General features: G+C 48.4%; 1 protein-coding gene across 1 annotated transcript in view; it reads left to right on the top strand.

Moving 5' to 3' along the window:
* The window catches only part of LOC144279949 (IgGFc-binding protein-like), a 141,026-nt gene that overhangs the window by 35,177 nt on the left and 82,182 nt on the right, over window positions 1-23,667 (top strand). The window contains exons 13-21 of the mRNA XM_077841654.1: window positions 1,685-2,258; window positions 7,356-7,954; window positions 8,782-9,346; window positions 10,119-10,714; window positions 11,365-11,935; window positions 12,430-12,629; window positions 14,923-15,303; window positions 16,778-17,064; window positions 20,503-20,637. Coding sequence (XP_077697780.1) covers window positions 1,685-2,258; window positions 7,356-7,954; window positions 8,782-9,346; window positions 10,119-10,714; window positions 11,365-11,935; window positions 12,430-12,629; window positions 14,923-15,303; window positions 16,778-17,064; window positions 20,503-20,637 — 3,908 coding nt within the window. The remainder of the gene's footprint in view (window positions 1-1,684; window positions 2,259-7,355; window positions 7,955-8,781; window positions 9,347-10,118; window positions 10,715-11,364; window positions 11,936-12,429; window positions 12,630-14,922; window positions 15,304-16,777; window positions 17,065-20,502; window positions 20,638-23,667) is intronic.

Below are 23,667 nucleotides of genomic sequence, written 5' to 3'. Positions count from 1 at the left end.
TCTCTCTCTCTCTCTCTCTCTCCCCCCATACACCTCCACTCTCTCTCTCTCTCTCCCCCCATACACCTCCACTCTCTCTCTCTCTCTCCCCCCATACACCTCCACTCTCTCTCTCTCTCTCTCTCTCTCTCCCCCCATACACCTCCACTCTCTCTCTCTCTCTCTCTCTCTCTCCCCCCATACACCTCCACTCTCTCTCTCTCTCTCTCCCCATATTCTTCCACTATCTGTCTCTCTCTCTCTCTCCCCATACACCTCCACTATCTCTCTCTCTCTCTCTCTCTCTCTCTCTCTCTCTATCCCCAGACATCTCAACTATCTATCTGCATATTTGTCCATCTTGCTGAAGACCAAGTTTTTTTTTGAGAATTGCAAAATCTTTTTTGTTCCAATCATACAAAATGACAAATATTTTTGTTTCCTTTTCAAGAATTTCCACTGAATGCTGTAATTCATTTTGAAATGGGTCATTCAAATTATATTTAGAAATTTCAGAATTGAAAAAGTTTGGATTTTCATTAAAAAGTAATCTGCTTTTTGTGGTCTCAAAGTGTCCATGAAAAGTAAAAAGATCTAAAATGGCAACATTACATAGGAATCTGAACAGCCAAGAAATGAACCGATTTTAAATTATATGCTCCTGGGCCCTACCAAATCATCAGGGCAATCTTGTCTCCATGAACCACGTGGGTCACCCAGTCCCCTTGGGCCTCCCAGTATTTCTGTTCCACCAGTCTCCCTAGGCCACATAGTCCCTCCAAATCACACAGGCTAACTGGTTCCTTGGATTGAGCACATTGAAGGACAGTGATGACCAAATGCAGTACAGGGCCATGGTAGCTGAACACCAAGAAGAACAAAGATGTTGATAGAAAGAAAATGAGTACTTGTGGCACCTTAGAGACTAACAGATTTATTTGAGCATAAGCTTTCGTGAGCTACAGCTCACTTCATCGGAGGCATTCAGTATTTTCCACTGAATGCATCCGATGAAGTGAGCTGTAGCTCATGAAAGCTTATGCTCAAATAAATTTGTTAGTCTCTAAGGTGCCACAAGTCCTCCTTTTATTTCTGTGGATACAGACCAACATGGCTGCTACTCTGAAAAATGTTGATGACCACGCACAAAGAAGAAGAAGGATGCTGACAGTTCGAGTTCAGAGAAAAGCTATAATGAAGAAGCCAAGTTTTTCATTTTGAAAAAATGTTTTCATTTAAAATATTTTCTCTCTCTCTCTCTCTCTGGTTTTGTACTGCCAGCGAACACCACAGTATCCAAGCATCCTCTGCATAACATATATTGACAATTGTAAACGCCCTGGTGAAATCTGTGGAGTTTCAGGTTTTTCTCCTCTTTTTGGGCTATACAAAACTCTACTTGAGGTGGGATTTTGTGGTGAGTTGGGTGGGTTTCAAGCTAGGAATGTTATTGTTGTTATGGTGGAAAAGCTTTAAGATATGGGAGGGTCTTTCAGCATTTCCTAAAGTTGGTCAGACTCTGGATTTATCTGTTCTGCACTGGGAATTCATTCCACAACCAGGTCCCTTGGACAGAGAACATTTTATCCCTGAGCTCTCAAGTGCTTAATTCTGGGCTTTCCAATCTGTATTGTCCCAGAAGAGCAACTTGTAAGAGGTGAGATGAAAAGAGAAATAACCGTTGGTTCTTTCCTCCTATCTCTAGATCAATGACGTGACCACCAGCTTGCCGGTGACCCTGGAAGACGGTAAAATCAAGCTCTACCAGAGCGGTCTCAGTGCTGTCCTGCGGACAGACTTTGGTCTGCAGGTGTCGTATGACTGGAATTGGCACCTGATCATCACCCTCCCCAGCAGCTATTATGGGGCCACGTGCGGCCTTTGTGGGAACTTCAACCAAAACCGTGGAGATGACATGACATCACCCAATGGCACCCGAGTATCCTCCATCGTGGAGTGGGCCAGGAGCTGGAAAGTCAAAGACCGAGACCCTTTCTGCTGGGATTATTGCCAAGGGAACTGCCCAACATGTGATGAGAGCAGGAAGGAGATCTACGGGGGCGACAAATACTGTGGTTTGATCAGCAAAGCACCTGGAGGGCCCTTCAGAGAGTGTCACGGCAAAGTGAGCCCTGAGGACATTTTTGACAGCTGCATCTACGACGTGTGTCTGAACGGGGGAGCCAAGAACATCCTGTGCCAGGCGCTGGAGGCCTACGCAGTCATCTGCAAGAAACAGGGCATCACCGTCTATGACTGGAGGACACCGTCCGGCTGCGGTGAGCTCAGTGGTTTGTTTTTTTTATTGACAAAAGCAGCAATTAGACTAGAGTTACTCTGCTGCTTGAGGAGATGGCCAGTGGGTGGAGTGTCAGGGCAGACACTAGGCTTAGACACTGCACCTTGGCAACTAGGCGCTATGGGGATGTGGGCTTGAGAAATCCCTATAAGAGACTAGCTAGATTGAGAATCGATGGACACATGGTTTTCATAGATTACATTAGAGAAAAAGAAAGACTCAATGTATTGTTATGGGGAATAGATGGATTGCATGGATAGGGAGATTAAATGGATTTAGTGGATGGACAGATGGATTTGATGCACAGGGAGATTAGAGGTAAAGATTGGTAGATTAGACATTAGACGGATGGATGGATACATTAAATGGATTAGGTTACAGATGAGACAGATATAGATACTCTAGGGTATACACATCAGATATGTGGTGTGCACACTCATGGGTGTACACATCAGGTGTACATATTAGATGGAAGCATGGGAGACACAGAAAATGACTGATCAGGAAGGAGAATTTCCATCCCATGGGTAATTCTGATGTTTTACAAAAAGAAAAGGAGGACTTGTGGCACCTTAGAGACTAACCAATTTATTTGAGCATAAGCTTTTGTGAGCTACAGTTCACTTCATCGGATACATACTGTGGAAAGTGTAGAAGATCTTTTTATACACACAAAGCATGAAAAAATACCTCCCCCGACCCCACTCTCCTGCTGGTAATAGCTTATCTAAAGTGATCACTCTCCTTACAATGTGTATGATAATCAAGTTGGGCCATTTCCAGCACAAATCCAGGTTTTCTCGCCCCCCCCCCCCGCCACAAACCCACTCTCCTGTTGGTAATAGCTTATCTAAAGTGACTCTGATATTTTAATATTTCCATTTGTCCTCAAATGGGTCCAAAATGTCAAAATATTGATGTTCTGAAAAATTTAAATTAAAAAAGTCCAAATGAAATATTTAGATAGAAACAAACATTATGATATTCCCAAATCGAACATTTCAGATTGTGGTTCTGAAAGGAAACATTTTATTTCACATGAAGATTAACCTCTGTGCCTACCTGAGCAGTCACATGGGAGCTGTAGTCCGGACCCCTCGTACTCCCATTCTCTCCTATGGGCACTGCTCCCTGACCATCTCCCATGATGCACCATGGTCTCTCCCTGCCCCATGATGGACCACAAGAATTCTGCCATTTCTTTTTAAATTTCCCACAGAAAATTTAAATTTTGACAAAGCCACATTGTCGGATGGAAAAATATTTTTTTCAAGCTTTTTCAGCCAGCACTATTAGGTAATTGCATAGAATCATAGAACTGGAAGGGACCTCGAGAGGTTAGCTAGTCCAGTCCCCAGCACTCAAGGCAGGAATGAGCATGGACAAGCTGGTTGGGGCATGGTTAAGGAATCATCACTGAGCAGCTAAATTCCCTGTAAGGCTAGCACTGGCCGCGCAGGCAGGGAGAGGTGCCCCTCCCCTGGCCCAGCCCCGCCCCTCTGGAGAGGCGCCTCTGACTCGTCCCTGAGCTGCTGCAGCGAGAGAGGCCTGCGAGGAGTCCTCTCTCCCTACCGCAGCCCTGGGGAAGCCTGCACCCCAAACCCCTCATCCCCGCCTCATCCCAGAGCCTGCACCTCCAGCCAGAGCCCTCGTCCCCGCACCCCCCAACCCTCTGCCCCAGCTCTGAGCCCACTCCCGCACCCCAATGCCCTCATCCCCGGCCGCACCCCAGAGCCCGCACCCCCAGCCAGAGCCATCACCCCCCGCACCCCAACAATCTGCCCCAGCTCTGAGCCCACTCCCGCACCCCAATGCCCTCATCCCCGGCCGCACCCCAGAGCCCGCACCCCCAGCCAGAGCCATCACCCCCCGCCCCCCAACAATCTGCCCCAGCTCTGAGCCCCCTCCCACACTCCAAACCCCTCGGGCCTACCCTGCAACATGAATTTTGTTATGTGCACATATGGGTGGGAAAAATTAGAGGGAACACTGCTGAGCAGGTGTGTTTCCACTGGGTCCCAGATGGATTGCTAATTACCATTTTATCAATGACCCAGATGCAGGAGGGTGCAAAAGGGTGGGCAACCAGGGGCACAGAGCTCCTTGGATCCCCTGGAACCACAGCAGGAAGAGCACAAGCTCCTCCAGCCCCCAGGGCCCTGGCCGGGTCGGCATGTAAGCTCCTTCAGTCCTCGGGCCCTGGCTGGGGAACATACTATCCTCCCGTGCTGGAGCCCCAACAGGAGCTGACAGTTCGTCTGTACCTAGGACCCCGGCAGGGGCACAGAACTTGCCCCTCCAAAAATGCTGGAATCTAAATTCCTGTGCACACCCCTGCCTAGAAGAAAACATCAGATCATTCCTGATCAAGTTTGCAGATGACACAAAAGTTGGGGGAGTGGTAAATAAAAAAGAGAACAGGTCACTGATTCAGAGCAATCTGAATTGCCTGGTAAACTTGGTGCAAGCAAATAATATGTGTTTTAATACAGCTAAATGTAAATATGTAAAGCTAGGAACAAAAACTGTTGGCCAGACTTACAGGAGGGGGACTTGATCCTGGGAAGCAGTGACTGTCAAAAAGATTTTGGGGTCATAGGGAATAATCAGCTGAACGTGAGCTCCCAGTGTGATGCTGTGGCCAAAAGAGTGAATGCAACCCTGGGGTACATAAAGAAGGGAATCATGAGAAGGAGCAGAGAAGTAATTTTGTGATTGCTGCTGGACTCCTGTGTCCAGTTCTGGTGCCCACAGTTCAAGAAGGATGTTGATAAATTGGAGAGGGTCAGAGAAGAGCCAGGAGAATGATGACATTTTGGATCAGAAAACCTGCTTTCTAGTGATAGACTTAAAGAGCTCCACCGATTAAGCTTAACAGTGGTTAAGGGCTGACTTGATCACAGTCGATGAGTATCTAAATGGGGAACTAATATTTAATAATGGGCACTTCAGTCTAGGAGATGAAGCTGTAACACACCCCGATAGCTGGAAGGTGAAGCTAGACAAATTCAGACTGGAAATAAGGAGTAAATTTTTAACAGTGAGAGTAATTGACCATTGGAATAACCTGATAAGGCTCATGGTGGATTCTCCATCACTGACAATTTTTAAACCGAGACTGGATGTTTTTTAACAGATCTGCTGTAGGGGATGTTCTCTGGCCTGTGGTATACAGGACTAGATGATCACAATGATGCCTTCTGGTATTAGACTCTGTAAATGTAGACTACACCTAGAAGACCATGGTTCCAATCCCTGCTCTTCCAGCTACTTTCTGTGTGACTTTTGACAGGTCACTTCTTCTGTTTCCATGAGTACAATGGGGATAATAGCACCGCTGTCTCTCACAAGGAGGAGGGAGGATAAATGTATTACATATTGTGAGCTGCTCAGATAGTATAGTAATGTGTCCTATATAATTACCTAAGATAGACAGATAGTCTTTGATGCAGTAAATTTCATGATTTATTGTATTAGATGGATGGGTTAGATAAATGGATTTTTTTAATGGATGGATTGAATGCTTTAGAGAAGTGTTCCTCAACCAATGAGTCACGACACACCCTGCTCCGCAGCAGAAGTCACGAAAGACAATTAAAAAGAAAAGGAGTACTTGTGGCACCTTAGAGACTAACAAATGTATTTGTCTCTAAGCTGCCACAAATACTCCTTTTCTTTTTGCAGATACAGACTAACACGGCTGCCATTCTGAAAGACAATTAAGGGGTCTTGGGAGGCATTGAACATTTTATTACAAGCTACAGTAAAGACAATCTCACTTTCTCCTCTCCCTGTGCATCCTAATGCTTCAAGGTCAAGTATTCTCGGTCAAACTTTGGAACACATCCACATTCCAATTATGTAGCTGTATCATTGTATTCATCGATATATTTTTTGCTCTTACCAGTAAATGTAAGGAGGTTGTGAAAATGAATGACTTCATATAAGGGGTGGTCAATATTGTGTAAGAGGGATGTAACTGATGAACAGAAGAGAGGGATGGATTTGGTGGGTGGGTTGGATGGAAGAGAGGGATGGATCAGAAAGAGACAGAAAGATGAGACCCATCCAATGGCATTTTGGGCTGTATATGTAGGGGCATTGCCAGCAGATTGAGGGATGTGATCATTCCCCTCTATTCGACATTGGTGAGGCCTCATCTGGAGTACTGTCCAGTTTTGGGCCCCACACTACAAGAAGGATGTGAAAAAATTGGAAAGCGTCCAGCGGAGGGCAACAAAAATGATTAGGGGACTGGAACACATGAGTTATGAGGAGAGGCTGAGGGAACTGGGATTGTTTAGTCTGCGGAAGAGAAAAATGAGGGGGGATTTGATAGCTGCTTTCAGCTACCTGAAAGGGGGTTCCAAAGAGGATGGATCTAGACTGTTCTCAGTGGTAGCAGATGACAGAACGAGGAGTAATGGTCTCAAGTTGCAGTGCGGGAGGTCTGGGTTGGCTATTAGGAAAAACTTTTTCACTCGGAGGGTGGTGAAGCACTGGAATGCGTTACCTAGGGAGGTGGTGGAATCTCCTTCCTTAGAAGTTTTTAAGGTCAGGCTTGACAAAGCCCTGGTTGGGATGATTTAGTTGGGGATTGGTCCTGCTTTGAGCAGGGGGTTGGACTAGATGAGCTCCTGAGGTTCCTTCCAACCCTGGTATTCTATGATTCTGTGATCCAAAATACTACTTGGAAATACAGGATCTACTTAACTGCTTGACTTCAATGGCACAGTGCTGAGTCCTAGGCCATCTGGCGTCGGTGGGGCTTCCAGAGGAGGCCTTGACAAGTGAGGTCTCATCTGCTCTGGGTGCACTTTGCAGATCTTCTTGGATTTTCTATAAGAAGAGAGCATTTCCCTGCTCTCCCAGCTAGCAAACTCCTTTGCCCAACGGGGTTGTTCCCCATGCTGTACTCCAGGGGTGGCCTTAGTGTGGCTGCTTGTACATCGGGCCTGTGATACAGAGGATGCCAATTGCATATTTGAATTTCTCTCTGGCTCTTGGTGCATCTAAGCAGGTGTTTTTAGTTCATTTCCTTTGATGTTAAATCTCCCCCTTTCTGACCCCCTCCCAGTCCTGCCCTGCCCTGAGAACAGCCACTACGAGGCCTGTGGGAACGCCTGCCCGGCCAGCTGCTCTGACCGAACTGCCCCCTCCTCCTGCCGGGATCCCTGCGTGGAGACCTGCCAGTGTGACAACGGTTACGTCCTCAGCGCCGGCCAGTGTGTCCCCGTGGGGAGCTGTGGATGCAACTATAATGGCCGCTACTACAAACCCAACGAGGAGTTCTGGGCTGATGAGAACTGCCGCTCTTTGTGCAGATGTGATCCCAGCTTGGGCATGGTGGTTTGCCAGGAGACCAGCTGCAAGGCCAGCGAGAGATGCGCCGTGGTCAACGGGATCCGTGGCTGCTCTCCAATCAGCTACTCCACCTGCACGGCCTCCGGAGACCCTCACTACACCACCTTTGACGGGAAAAAGTACGATTTCATGGGCACCTGCATCTACCAGCTGGCTGGGGTCTGCTCCAAGGACCCCACGCTCACCCCATTCAACATCAAGGTGGAGAATAACAACCGCGGCAACAAGGCCGTGTCCTACACCAAAGTGGTGACCTTGGAGGTCTACGGCAGAAACATCACTGTCAGCCAGCAATATCCCCGCAAGATCAAGGTAGGGATGCAGAAGCACAGGGTAATTTTGGAAGCTGTGAGCAGGAACTCTTGCTCTTGATAAGTTGCCCCTGATTTCAGTTCCCACTGCAGAACCGAGTCTTGCGTCCATTGTACACTGAGCTGGTGGGTGTATGGGAAGTAACTGAATGCCCCTTTGTGAATATATAATGAATGATTTTCTCCTCCCCATAAGTGCAGTTATGCCATTGTAACTCCTGTGAACTCAAACAACTTACTCATTTAGCTGGGGATCATGTCCCATTCCCTCCACAGGATCTATGGCCAATTCATGCCACTTTGATATCTGGCCCCATTGACTCCAGGGGAATGAACAGCCCTAACAGCTTCCTCTGCTAAGGTACTTGGCCCTGAATTCTGTTGTGCTAAGACCCTTTACACTGCTCTGACAACCAAAGTTGAAATAAATTGCATTTATACTGCCCCAGAGACGTGAAAAGGATTTAGTGTAACTGGGAATTCAGACTTTGACCATCCCTGACACATTTTTTCTACATGGATAACATCTTTGTGGGCCTGTCCTTCTACGCTGCTTTCAGGACTAGACCCCACTTCCCTCCCAGAACTAGCAATAGAACCCAAGAGTCCTGGCTCCCAGCCCCTCCTGCTCTAACCACTAGCCCCCACTCCCCTTGCAGAGCCACAAAAAGAATATAGGAGTCCTGACTCCCAGGCCACCCTGCTTAAACACGCTAGACACCACTCCTCTCCCACAGCCAGGGATAGAACCCAGGAGTCCTGGATCCCCACTCTCTGCTTGCACTGTTCATTCAAAATTAAGCCCCTGTCCTGCCACATCTGTTCCAGGTGGACGGAGTCTTCATGGACCTGCCGTTCTACCATGAGGAGAAGCTACAGGCCTATATCAGTGGATCCCACGTCCTCATCAAGACCGCCTTTGACCTGAGAGTGACCTTCGACTGGAGAAGCCTGGTCCGGGTCACCGTGCCCAACACCTACACCAATGCCCTCTGTGGTCTCTGTGGCAACAACAACCAAACTGCCAGTGATGACCTGACCATGAGGGACGGGAGCCAGGCAGCCAATGCCATCCAGTTTGCAGAGAGCTGGAAGGTGGGGGAGGTCCCTGGGTGCTTGCCCAGTTGCACCAGGGACTGCCCAGTCTGCAGTGAGGCTCAGAAACAACCCTACAAGGGAGATCGGTACTGTGGGGTCATCACCAGAGGGGACGGACCGTTCAGAGAGTGCCATGAGGTCATCGACCCAGCCCCCTTCTTTGATGACTGTGTCTTTGATACCTGCCAGTACAAGGGTCACCGTGACGCTCTCTGCAGTGCAATCAGTGCCTACGTGACGGCCTGCCAGGCCAGGGGCATCCAGATAGGGCAGTGGAGATCGGCCTCATTCTGCAGTGAGTGTCGCTAATTGACTTTGATTTATATGTGTATAGTGTGCATGTGCAGCGCCCTCTACAGGGTTAGCTCAGAATGGCTCAGCCATGTGTCAGGGGCCCTGTAGAGTTATCCTCTTGCAGTAGTTTTCCTCCAGTGTCACTGACAGTAAGGGTCACTTCCTTGGCTCTGCTTTAACTTTATTCTATAGTAACGTAATCCTGTCTGCTTGCCGGCACCTTTCTCCCAGGTGTAGGAAATACTTTACAAACACTAGTCATCCTTCCCATAAGAGTGCAGGAAAACAGAGGCAGAGAGAAATAAAGTGATTTGCTCAAAGTGACACGAGAAGCCAGTGGCAGAACCCAGGAATCCTGACTCCCAGTCCTCCGTCACTAAACAATACACAGCAGCCCACTGCCAGAATTTGAAACACAACTTGGAACAGATCCTCTTGTCTGCAGCTCTTACCACTAGACCAAACGCCCCTCCAAGAGTCAGAAAGAAAACCCCAGAGTCCTGACTCCCAGTCCACACTGCTTTAACACGCTAGACGTGACCGCCCTTCAACATCCAGAATACAACCCAGGAGACCTGACTCCCAGCCTCTAACCACTAGGCCCCACTCCCCTCCCAGAGCTGGGAGTAGAACCCAGGAGTCCTGGCTCCCAACCCCACCAGAACAATCCTACTGTAAGTGATATGAATAGAGAGAGATTTCTGTCCACTTACCTGCACATTTCTTCTTTCTCTCACCCCCATCTGCACGTTTCCTCTGATCTTCTCCTGCAGGCCCCACCTGCCCCCGTAACTCCCACTACGAGCTCTGTGGGAGCGGCTGCCCTGGCACCTGCCACGGGCTCTCGGCGCCGGATGGCTGCGACGCTCCCTGTGCCGAAGGGTGTTTCTGCGACGCCGGGTTCCTCCTGAGCGGAGACCGGTGCGTCCCCGTCGCGCAGTGCGGCTGTGTGCACCAGGGCACGTACTACAGGAAGGGAGAGGTGTTCTACTCCAGCGCCTCCTGCCGGGAGCGGTGCCGGTGCCAAGACAACGGGATCGTTGAGTGCCAGGAGGCCTCCTGCGGAGCCAGCGAGCAGTGCAGGGTGGAGAACGGAGTCCTGGGCTGCCACGCCACGGGCTGCGGCAAATGTGTAGCATCTGGTGACCCTCACTATCTGACCTTTGATGGACGGGCCTTTGATTTCCAGGGCACTTGCACTTACAGCTTAGCCAGAGTCTGCAGCAGTGACGCTGGGCTGGCAAACTTCTCCGTGGTGGTAGAAAATGAGAGCTACGGTAATGGCCAAGTGTCAGTGGCACGGATGGTGGTGGTCTCTGTGCATGGTTACACCATCACCATGGAGAGGGGAAGGAAGTGGAAAGTCACGGTAAGTCCCTGTTTGAGATTATTCTCATTGTAGCCTAGAGCAGTGGCTCCCAGCCTTTCCAGACTACCGTACCCCTTTCAGGAGTCTGATTTGTCTTGTGTACCCCTAGGGTGACCAGACAGCAAGTGTGAAAAATTGGGACAGGGGGTGGGGGGTAATAGAAGCCTATATAAGAATAAGACCCCAAAATCGGGACTGTCCCTATAAAATCAGGATGTCTCATCACCCTACGTACCCCCAAGTTTCACCTCACTTAAGAACTACTTGCTTACAAAATCAGACATAAAAATACAAAAGTGTCACGGTCACACTGAAAAATCGCTTACTCTCATTTTTACCATAAAATTATAAAATAAATCATTTGGAATATAAATACTGTATTTGCATTTCAGTGTATAGTATATAGAGCAGTATAAACAAGTCATTGTCTGTCTGTAATTTTAGGTTGTACTGACTTCACTAGTGTTTTTTATATAGGCTGTTGTAAAACTAGGCGAATATCTAGATGAGTTAATGTACCTCGTGGAAGACCTCTGTGTACCCCTGGTTGAGAACCACTGGCCTAGAGTGACTAACATTGTTTATTGTAACCAGGACACAGCTGCTGAGTCCCCATTAGTGACGGGTGAATTTCCCTCTCATTGGCACAGGTGGACGGGGAGCTCTACACTCTCCCACTGGCTATGGACGATGGGAAACTTCAGATCAACCAGGAGGGGAACAACCTCATTGTCCGATCTGCCTCTGGCCTCCAAGTCCTTTATGACACCTCCTATTATGTCCTAGTCTTCATCCCCAGCTCCTACAAGGGACACGTGTGCGGCTTGTGCGGCAACTTCAACGGCGACAAGAACGACGACTTCCTGCTGCCTGGTGGGAAGAGCGCCCAGAACGCGGATGAGTTTGGAGCCTCCTGGAAGGTGCCCGTTGATGGTGCCACGTGCGCCGATGGCTGTGGTGAGAGGTGCCCGGTCTGCGATGCAGCCAAGACAGCGCCGTACCAGGTCGAGAGCTCCTGTGGGCTGATCAGAGCCACCTCGGGTCCCTTCAGAGACTGTCACTCGCTGGTCAGCCCCGCCGAGTACTTCAACCATTGTCTCTATGACATGTGTGCTGCCAATGGGGCGGGAGACACCCTCTGCCAGAGCCTCCAGGCCTATGCGGCCGCGTGCCAGGCAGCTGGGGCCAAAATCAGAGCCTGGAGAACGGCCTCCTTCTGCCGTAAGTCTACAGAGCAACCTACAGCCTGCTCTTATCTTCAGCTGTATTTGCAGATAGTGATATGGTATCACAATCTCTCTGCCCTTCAGATACCTCTGCGAGGGGTCAGTAGCTGGTTGGGAGCATGCTGCAGGGGATGGGATGAGTGAGGCAGGCCTGGTCTACACTACACCTAAAAATTAGATTGACCTAGCCACATTGCTCAGGGCTGTGAAAAATTTCACATCCTGTGTGACATAGCTAGGTCGACCTAACCCCACTGTAGGCACAGTTGTGTTGATGGAAGAATTCTTCCATTGACCGAGCCATCGTATCTCAAAGAGGTAGATTAACTCCACGGATGGGAGAGCCCCTTCTACTGATGTAGGAAGCATCTACACCGGGGTGCTAGAGCAGAATGGCTGCAGTGCGGGAGCTAGGCCGCTGTAGCTGTCGTAGTGCAGACATAGCCTCAGTTTTTCATCCCTCTCTCATTCGCTTCTCTCTCGCTCCAGCTTTCACCTGCCCGGCCAACAGCCACTACGAACTGTGCACTAGATCCTGCGATTTCACCTGCGCTAGCTTGTTCTCCCCTGCCCAGTGCACTGCAAAATGCTTTGAAGGCTGCCAGTGTGAAGCCGGCTACGCATTCAATGGGGAAATGTGCACGTCCATGGAAGGATGCGGCTGTGTGCACGACGGACGCTACATCAAGGTGGGTGCTGGGATATGAGTCGGCTGTCGTCTTGGATGCTGTCATTTTGCATCGGATGCCCTTGTAGGTGTGGGATTGTCCCAGCTTCCCACTGGGAGTCACAGTGACTGTGTGTCTGTGCTCTTCAGTGCAGCGACACACAAAACCTACAGCTAGGTCCTGCCTTCAGTCACCCATGTGACTTCTGCTGCAGTCAGCGGCATTTGGTTAGATGAGCATCCAAACACCTGCCCTGTGTGATCCATGCACGTGGAACTGAAACTATGCCATGAACTAGGGATTCATCACAGGAAAACCAAGGGATTGGATGGAAAATGGGATATGGAGCCCTTCCCTACTAGAGGGCGCTGGCTCTGATCCGGCCCAGCGTGGGACACTGGCTGGCTTAAGGGGGGTAGAGAATGGGACATACTGCCTTTCCCCTCTAGGGGGCTGCAGGTCTAATCCTGACCCCAGTTAGGGTAAGTGGCTGGCTTGGAGGATGGGAATGGGATAGAGTCCTTTCCTGTCTAGGAAGTTCATGAACTTATCATGCTCCGTCTTCAACTCAGTCAGGAAGCACTTCACACAACACACAGTCAACCTGTGGAAGTCATTGCCAGGGCATGCTGTGAAGGCCAAAACTATAACTGGGTTCAAAAAAGAATTAGATAAATTCAGGCAGAATAGGGCCATCAGTGGCTATTAGCCAAGATTTTCAGGGTCCCAACCCCATGCTCTGAGTTGTCCCTAACCCTCTGACTGTCAGAAACTGGGAGTGGATGACAGGGGATGGATCACACACTAATTGCCCTGTTCTGTTAATTCTTTCGCCAGCATCTGGCACTGGTCACTGCCAGAGACAGAATATCGGACTAGATGGACATTGGTCTGACCCAGTATGGCCATTATGATGTTCTCACTTGAGTTCCATGGTTCTTTCAGCCCAGGTTGGCTGGCCCATCAATGGGGTGGGGTGGGGGTGTGGTTGGACCCAGGGTGCTGTTTACACTCAGGCTGGTAACAGTTACTTTGCCATGAAGACACAGGCTAAATCACAGATAGCCCTCCTGTGCCACAATTCACTGGGGAAGAATTCCCGTGTCATGGATTCACAGGGGCTGGTCCATGCCCCAGGCTGTAACTAGTCCCTTGGAGCAACCCCTTTAGTGTGCCGGGCCCCAAGGACCCACACAGCTCCACAGGGGCAGGCCCGTGGCCTCATGAGTCTGCAGTTGGCCCTTTGGGCACCAGAGATCTCTTGTCTCTCCATGGCTCCCCGCAGCGAGTCCAGCCAAGCCAGACTCTTGTGGGAGTTTTTGTTCCTACCTCTTCAGGGTGCAAAGCCCTCAGTGAGACTTTGCAGTGACACCAGGCCATCTTTTCAAGATAACAGCTTGTTAGTCCCCTGGCTACAGCATCTGAAAGGCCTTGGGTTAGCCCAGAGAAGCAAAGGTCACGGCAGAGTTCAGACTGGCTAATGCCTGGGCTCCCTTGAGCCATGCTGCTGGAGGAACCATGTTGCTTCCTCTCTTTGTCTCTGTCCCTTTGTCTCCATCCCAGGAGAGAGCCCCTGTGAGCTAAGCTCTGCACCCAGTCACCTGTCACCTTTCCCCTTCATTCTCCTGCTCAGACATTTGCTCTGCTTCATTGCAGCTAAATTCCTGTCTCTTGGTAGTTGGTCAGAGCAGGTGAATGTCCCAGCCTCTGGGGTTTCCATTGTCTCTTCCAGACCCTCTTCCAGTTCACATGCCTAGACTTTATTCCATTTGTTATTGACTCTGGCCTCCAACCAGGTGGCTACATGAGTCCAACACCTCACCCCTTCCCGTTACACTCAGTGCACAGCAGTACAAAGCACCGAGGGAAAATGAGGCGCATGTAGATCTGATAAAGTATTACCAAAATTCCCAAATTTGGCACACCTAGAGCACACAGGGTGGAGCTCAGCATCGGGGGGACACAGCATCGGGGGGACACTGGGGTAGGGTTTTGTAGTGTGGCTGCTCACTCCTAGTCGAGGCTACCCCAGAGGAAGAAAGATCTCCCAAGATAACTCTGCAGTAAAGACATACCTTTTGGGGCAGGGAGTGTGTCTTACTATGTCTATGTACAGCACCCAGCGCAACTGGACCCTGGTCTCGGTTGAAGCAGGGAGAATCGCTCACTATTTATATGGACAGCACCCAGCGCAATGGGACGTCAGCATGCTACTGTAATTTAAATAATGAAAGGGAGCTTTGAGTTGATCCCATCCTGGGAATTTTCTCCTGCTGCTTTCCTGTGACAAAGTTGTTTGGGAATTTCTCTGCAGGCCGGGGAGAGCATCATCTCCGGCGCTTGCTCCGAGAAGTGCACCTGCCAGGCCTCAGGCGGGCTTGTCTGCGAGCCACACAGCTGCCCCAACAGAGAGATCTGTGCGCTCCAGGATGGGGTGCGCGGCTGCGTGAAGCAGGAAGGCCGGTGCACGCTGCTCCCCGGAGCCCAGCTCACCTCCTTCGACGGCGCTTCTGGAGGAGATCTCCACAGTGGAGCTTACGAGCTGGCCTCTCTCTGCAATGACAGCGCCCCCTCCTGGTTCAGGGTGGTGGTGGATGTCAGGGCATGCAGCGACGGGGCAGTGATGGCTGGGACAACCACTTACATTTTCTTCCGAGATGCTTTCATAGCTGTGAAAAGGAACAAGGAGACCTGGGTAAGAGGGGGCCGCGTTAGGACAGCCTGAGGCAAAGGGGCAGGAAGCTCATTCAGCTGCCACCAAAATGATGAAAAGACTAGAAATTACAGTTATGTTGATCCTCTTAACTGGGGCTGATCTGGGCAGCTCAAAGATTAATTCACTCAGCCTCATGAGCCCCCTGTGTTGACAGGACGTGATGTACAGGCTGTGGGGGATGACATAAGTTACGGATAAACAATTATTCAGTAGCAAAGACTGAATTAAAACCCAGGAGTCCTGGCTTCCCCCTGTTCTAACCCACTAGAGTCCACTCCCCTCTCAGAGCTGGGGAAACAATCCAGGAGTCCTGACTCCCAGCCCTTCCACCCCCCACTGTGTCCCACCTCTAAGGTTGGAGGAGAGGCAGGGAACTGCTCTAGGAAGGGTCTCTGTGACCCAGTAGGTTCCCTGGGAGAGATTCCTCCTTTTGCTGGGGCACTTGGCCATTGGGGGAAAGACCACCCTTCATGGGAGGACCTGTCCATTGAGGGAGAGATTGCCCCCATGGGAAAGAGGGAGGAATCAGAGGCAGTATCATGGTGTCACAATGAGAACTCGGTAACCTGAACAGCTGTTTGCAGTGTTGTTCTAGGTATGTTGATCCCAGGATATTAGAGAGAGAAGGTGGGTGAGGTGATACCTTGTATTGGACCAACATCTGTTGGTGGAAGGGAGAAGCGTGCAAGCTGTACAAGCCGGAAGAAGAGCAATGTGTAGCCTGAAAGCGTGTGCTGCCGCCAACAGAAGTTGGTCCCATAAAATATATCACCTCACCCACCTTGTCTCTCTCTTGATTGGCTGCTGTCATTTATGCAAATAAGTGCAAGTATCATTAATCAAATATGTAAATTAGGGTATTAAAATATTTGCATAAAATCTCTAGAGTTCTTGACTAAGAAACGCAATTGCTCAGAGGTCAGTAACACTGAGGTCACGAGAGATTTCAGCCAATCAAGTTGCCTATGCAAATCAGTGCACCTTCATTGGGTATTGACAGAATTGGAAAAACTTGCTCCCCAGAGCACTGTTTATTGATTGGCTTCTCAGTCAGTCACAGTGTTTTCTGCACCTCTCAGTCTAAGACTATTGCCTTTTATTGTGGACCATAGACTCTAGTCCCCATTGCCTTATAATGAGGCACATAGTCACTAGACCATTTTGCTTTGTAATGTGGCCCATAGACTCTAGACCCCAGGCCCCATTGCCTTCTAATATGGCCCATAGATTCTAGACTCCATTGCTTTTTATTGCGACACATAGACTCTAGATCCTGTTACCTGGTATTGGGGCCCATGGACTCTAGATCCCGTAGCCTTATAATGGGGCCTATAGACTCTAGACCCTGTTGCCATATAACGTGGCCTATGGACTCTTGCTCAGCTCCTGGCCTTCTATTTTAATCACCTCCAAATTCCCCAGTTCTCCTCTGACCTATGTCTGTGTGCTCCAGGTGAATGGGCGCCTGGTGCAGCTGCCAGCGAACGTCTCCGATGCTGTGTCTGTGCACGAGTCTGAGGGCAGCGTGGCCGTGGTCCAGGCCTCAGGGATGACGGTTCTGTTCAGCCCCAGCGGGGAGGTGACGGTGAGAGTCGATGAGAGCCTGGCTAACAAGCTGTGCGCATCCTGCGGGAACTTCAATGGCGACGTCTCCGATGACCTGCAGTTGCCCAGCGGGAAGGTCGTAGAAAACATTGCTGAGGTCATCGATGCCTGGAAGGCCAGAGACTTCTCTGGGTGGTGAGTGGCTCTGCAGATGCTGCCCTTTCCTCTGATCTTTCTATGACAGTCTATAGGTACCTCCCTGGGGACGAAAGAGTGGTTGAAATTCCCTGGCCTGAGCTGAATAGATGGTCTAATGGTCCCTTCTGGCCTTAAAATCTATGAATCAATTGCAAAGGAATCTTACTGAGACACTGTCCCAGTCCTGAAGGTGGCTGACTAACTCCTCTCCTGTTTTTGTCTTCTAGTGATGTCTAAACAAAATCCTGGCTGCTGAAGCATCTTCCCTCCCTGGAGTGGACCCTGCTGCCATCTTAGCTAGGAATTGCTCATAGTGCCATAACTGTAGCCCTCGTGACTTTCTGTGTCCTCTAGGGTATGAAATGAGAAAACGACTTTGTTCTGATTGTCAGTAAAAACTAATAAACCTGCGGATATGATTGTGAAGCAATAAACTCATTTTTGCAAACTTCGTTCGGTGATTTTATTATCACAGCCTGCTTCTTTTTATCTTAAGGTAATTTGCTGACTCAGTGGAAGAGAACAAGACAGACTTTTTGTTCCGTGTACAGGGCCGAGCACAATGGAGTGCAACCGCCATACAAATAGTTAAAATAATGCATCCTGCTACTAAAACTTGTTAGTAAGGATGAAGCTTTATCCCAAGAATTAGAGAAGTCTGTGTTTCTCGAATGGATGGTCCTGAGTTATATTCCCCATGGTAGCTGCTGTGTCTGTGTTTCTGCTACATTGGCCTTGGGGGGCAGCGGGGGGAGATAACAGATGTGCAGGAGTTAACAAGCTGGCTACATCATTGAGGGCAGAGTTAGAGAGGCTTCAGCAAAGAGCTACAAGGATATCTGAAGAAGAGGGCTAATAGAGCAAGACTTAAGGAGCTCAATCTTCATCAAAGAGAAGGCTAAGAGATTATTTGACCTCTTTATTTGGCACTGATGGAACCACAGATGGAATACTGTCTCCATTTCTTGTGTCTACAGTTCAAGAAGGATGTTGATAAATTGGAGAAGGTTCAGAAGAGAGATACGAGAATGATTAAAGGAATAGAAAACACGCTTTTATAATGAGAGACTCCAGCAGCTGTCTATTTAGTAGAACAAAAAGAAGATTAAAGGGTGACTTGATCCCAGTCTATAAGTACCTACCTGGGGAACAAATATTAAATTATAGGCTCTTTGATCTAGCAGAGAAAGGTCCAACACAATCCAATACCAGGAAGTTGAAGCTAGACAATTTTGGAAATTACTGGAAATAAGGCGTAAATTTTTAACAGTGAGAGTAATTAGCCATTGGAACAATTTATCAAGGGTCATGGTGGATTTTCCGTCACTGGCAATTTTTAAATCAAGATTGGCTGTTTTTCTAACAGATCTGCTCTCGGAATTATTTTGGGGACGATCTTTGGGCTCTTTTACAGAGGAGGTCAGACTACATTGTCACAATGGTCCTTCTGGCCTTGGACTCTATGAATTTAGGAAATGTCTTGACTAGCAGCTGTAAACTAGAGCAGTGCAAATAATGATTTTTCATTTTTGCTGGAAATTATGAGAAATTAAAAAAAATATTTTGAGTTGAACATTTTTTATTTTTTTAAAAATAAATCTACATTTTAAGGATATTTTGAAATGAAAAGTCATTTTTAACCCAAAAAATCAAAATATTTCATTTAGAAATTGTGAACACAAAATGCTGAGACGTTGGGGGTATTTTTTCTTTTTTTCCCAACATGAACAATTCAGCCAAACCACATGAGTTTTTAAAACATTGCAATGTCGCCAAATCTGATTTTTTTACTGAAAAAAGCTTTATCTGAAAAGTTTCACCCAGGTCTATTCTAAGTAGGATGTGGAGAATAGAGGGCTTTTGGATCTAGCAGACAAAGGCAGAATGAGCTCTAATAGCTGGAAGTTAAAAGCCACAATGCTCAAATTAACTCTTAATGGCTGCTTCTTGGAGCAGCTAGGCCTGGAATCCACAAGGGGAAAGGCAATCTTGATTTAGTTTTCAGTGGCACACAGGATCTGGTCCAAGTGGTGAATACAGCTGAACTGCTCAGTAATAGCAACTGTAATATAATTAAATTTAACGTCCTTGTGGGGAGAAAAATACCAACGAAACCCACCACAGTAGAATTTAACTTCAAAAAGAAGAACTACACAAAAATGAGGAAGCTAGATAAATGGAAATTAAAACGAACAGTCACAAGAGTGAAATGCCTGCAAGCTGCATGGAAAAATTTTAAAACCCCATAATGGAGGCGCAAAGTAAATGTATACCTCCAATAAAAAACCAGTAAGCGGACCAAAAAATGCCACCATGGATAAATAATAGCGTGTTAAAGGCAAAAAAGGTATATAATCTCTGGCAAGTTAAGTGTAAAAGTATAATTAGACAGGGCAAAAAAGAATTTGAAGAACAGCTAACAAATGACTCAAAAACTAACAGCAAACAAATGTTAAGTACATCAGAAGCAGGAAGTCTGCCAAACAATCAGTGGATCCATTGGATGACTGAAGTACTAAAGGAGCATTCAAGGCAGAGAAACTATATGAATTCTTTGCATCAGTCTCATTGCAGAGGATATGGGGGAGATCCCCACACCTGATCCATTCGTTTTAGGTGAGAAATCTGAGAAAATGTCCCAGATTGAGGTGTCACTAGAGGAGGTTTTGGAACAAATTGATAAATTAAACAGTAATAAATTACCAAGACCAGATGTTATCACCCAAGAGTTCTAAGGGAATTCATTTATGAAATTGCAGAACCAGTAACTGTGGTATGTAACCTGTTGCTTAAATCAACCTCTGCACCATATGACAGGAGGTTAGCTAATGTAATGCTGATCTTTAACAAAGGCTCAAAGGTGACCCTGGCAATTACAGGCCAGTAAGCCTAAATTCAGTACCAGGCAAATTGGTCGAAACTGTAGCAAAGTGAAGCAAAGGGGGAAAAGTTCCACCAGGTGGAGGACAGAAGTGGAGTGGCTGTCTGCTGATTTTGAGCATTCAGATACCAGGACAATAAGAAGAGCTCAACACGGAGCGATCTGGCTAACGGAGGCTTTGAAAGACCAGTTCAGTAGTGAGCCACAGTAATGTGTGTTGCTGTAGAGAGTTCTACCTGGCATTGCTCTTTGTCACCCAGGTATGAACCTTGTAACGAGTGCTGTGTTTATAGCAATATAACATTGCAAATGCCCCTATTGTTATTATTTGTGAATGATGTCAACCGAGCCAGCATATGCTGTGAACTAATAAAGTTGAATTAAGTTTCCAAAAATAGACTTTTATTCCATACCCACGCAAACGGACACATTTATAATTGAATAAAATGTAATAAATACAGGGAAAAGAACTTCTGAAGGGGAAAGAGCAGTCATTTCCGTGTCTTTCACAAGTTGGTGTATGTGCATCTGTGATTGCCTGTACCCTTCCACAGGGAGAGTGGGAGTGGGAGTGCAGCGGCCCTGGACGCAACATGGAATGTGTGTGTGGGGTACAGCGAGGTCCTGGAATGCAGTTCTCCATGGCTGCAGGGGGAGGTGGGCACAGGGCTGTTGAACCTGAAGCTATGGTGAGTACAGCCCTGTGGGGAGGGGATGAGTTGGGGAAATAAGGCGGGAATAGCTCACGGGCGTGAATATATGAGCAGAGGGTAAATTAACTGAATCTTGGCCCTGTTTTCCACAAGTGGTGGTGACTTTAGCTGATATCTCACTCCTGAGGGTAATGGAGGCTGAAAGGGAACAGCTCCTACAAGCATCCAGCTGCAGACCGTGGCCACATGCTGGTTCCCTGTGTGCTGCAATGGGGCCTGCTGAAATAATTGCTGAGTGGTGTGGCAAAGTGTCCTACTGCAGTGGAAGAAATAAGGCAGTCCTGCCCAGAACTCTTCGGCAGAGGATTACGGACTACCTCCAGGAAAGTTTCCTCAAGTTCTCTATGAAGGATTCACGAGATATCTTGGTGCACATAAACAAACTGTTCCACGAGGCCCCCTCTGCCTAACTGTACAGAGGAAGAAGAAGCAGATAGCAACTCTACCTCCATTGGTTGTTTCACTACATCTCCTAGCACAAGTAAAAAAGAGTAAATCAACAGATGTGTCCTACTACTTTGGGGTTTCCATCCCTGCATTTTCAAAACAAACTTCATACTTACCAGACGAGCTGCCCCGCCCGCGTCAGGCTTGCCTGTGCAGGACTGTAGGCACTGGCTAGACTGAACAGGAGGCAAAACCAGGTCCTGGCCTTCCAGCAACGCTGGGCACCCCAGTTGCCTGTCCCCCAAACTCTTCCTTCTGTTCCACTTTCTCCTTCTCCTTCCCCTCGCTGTTCACAAGAGGAGCCTGTGACTCATGCTCCCCCGAAGTATCTACAGGGGTGTCATAAATATAAAGGGAAGGCTAACCACCTTTAAATCCCTCCTGGCCAGAGGAAAAAATCCTTTCACCTGGAAAGGGTGAAGAAGCTAAAGATAACCTCGCTGGCACCTGACCAAAATGATCAATGAGGAGACAAGATACTTTCAAAGCTGGAGGGGGGAGGAAACAAAGGGTTCTCTCGGTCTGTGTGTTGTTTTTGCCCAGACCAGAGCAGGAATGCACGTTAGAACTCCTGTAAAGGGCAATCTGGTTAGATATCCGTTAGATTCTGTTTTGTTTAAATGTCTGATAAAATAAGCTGTGCTGAATGGAATGTATACTCCTGTTTTTGTGTCTTTTTGTAACTTAAGGTTTTGCCTAGAGGGATTCTCTATGTTCTGAATCTGATTACCCTGTAAGGTATTTACCATCCTGATTTTACAGAGGTGATCTTTTACTTTTTCTTCAATTAAAATTCTTCTTTTAAGAACCTGATTGCTTTTTCATTGTTCTTAAGATCCAAGGGTTTGGGTCTGTGTTCACCTATGCAAATTGGTGAGGATTTTTATCAAGCCTTCCCCAAGAAAGGGGGTGTAGGGCTTGGGGGAATTTTGGGAGGAAAGACATTTCCAAGTGAGCTCTTTCCCGGTTATATTTATTAGACGCTTGGTGGTGGCAGCAATAAAGTCCAGGGACAAAAGGAAAAATAGTTTGTACCTTGGGGAAGTTTTACCTAAGCTTGTAAAAATAAGCTTAGGGGGTTTTTCATGCAGGTCCCCACATCTGTACCCTAGAGTTCAGAGTGGGGAAGGAACCTTGACAAGGGGTCTTGAGGGTGGTGGTGGGTATCTGCCGACGATGGCATGGAGCTCTTTGTAAAAGTGTCAGGTCTGAGGCTCCACACCAGAGTGTTTGTTAGCCTCCCTTGCCTTCTGGTATGCCTGCCACAGCTCCTTGGCTTTCACATGGCACTGCTGCTGGTCCCTGTCGGAGCCCTTCTCCTCCGTGCCCCGAGTGATCAGCCCATAGATTTCGAGGGTTCTACAGCTGGATCAGAGCTGTGTCTGCACCGCCTCTTCTCCCCACAGACCGCGGAGATTCAACCCTTCTGGAGTAGGCCAGGCAGGAGCATGTCTGCAGCATGGAGCTGGCATGGTTAGCTGGGCAGTTACTTGGTCTGCTCAAGAGTTACTATGTGCACTGTCCAAGTTGGGCAGCCAGGAAATGAATCTCAAAAATTCACAGGGCTTTAAAGGGGAGGGGCATGTACCTGTGTACCTGGCCGTTGGGCAGCAAAGTTCAAAACCATGACCAGAGTGGTCAAGGTGGGGCATTGTGGGACATCTCCTGGAGGCCACTAAAGTCGATGTAAGTAACACAGTGTCTACACTGACACTGCATTGACCCAACTATGTCGACCTGAACTCTATGCCTCTCATGGAGGTGGAGTTATTAAGTTGGCATAGTGGGTGAGTTACATCGGTTGGAGCGAAATTTTGGTGTAGACACTTACATGGTTAGGTTGACGTAAGCTGCCGGGCCACAGTTATAGTGACCTAATCACCTCCCCCTGTGTAGACAGCGCTATGTCAGCGAGAGAGCTTCTCTCGCCAACAGAGCTACCGCCTAACTGCAGCTCCGGGAGAGCTCTATGCTTCCGTTTTCATTGAAGTGCTACGGCGGGGCAGCTGCATCAGAGCAATGTTTTAAGTGTAGACTTGCCCTGGGTGGTCAAGTGAGGCATGGGGTCCTTGGCCTGAGTAAGTACCTGGTCTGCCGGCACCACACTGGTTAGTGGAAGGGATCATAAACCTCCAAGAGCAATCAGCTGGGGTCAGAAGTGGTGAAGTGGACACAAATGTGATTGTCTTCTATCTGACTGATCACAGCGTGGCTTTAGGGTGCACTGAGCTGCAGGGATCACGGGAGGGATGCTCTCCCGACAGAGTAGGTGTTCACCCCAATGCCCCAGAGTGGCACCAAGGGGTGCTGTGCTGTAGGAAGTGAGAGGGTGGCTTAGACGGGGGTGCATTCCCCTCGTAATCCGTGCTGATTCTAATGCCCCATCTTGGGACTAGGGGACGCTGTGCTGCAGGGAACAAGGCAGGGGGCTCAGTAGGGAGCACGTTCCCCTCATAGCCAGTGCTGACACCTTTGCCCCAGCAGTGTACATGAGTCATCACTAGCAGAAGCTCTCAGCTGACACATTCCCCTGTTAGCTAGTAACCCCAGCCCAGCTGC

Source organism: Eretmochelys imbricata, chromosome 24 (assembly GCF_965152235.1).
Source record: "Eretmochelys imbricata isolate rEreImb1 chromosome 24, rEreImb1.hap1, whole genome shotgun sequence".
Classification (NCBI taxonomy): Eukaryota; Metazoa; Chordata; order Testudines; family Cheloniidae; genus Eretmochelys; species Eretmochelys imbricata.
Note: the sequence above shows the minus strand (reverse complement) of the source record. Positions and strands in the feature narration are given on the sequence as shown.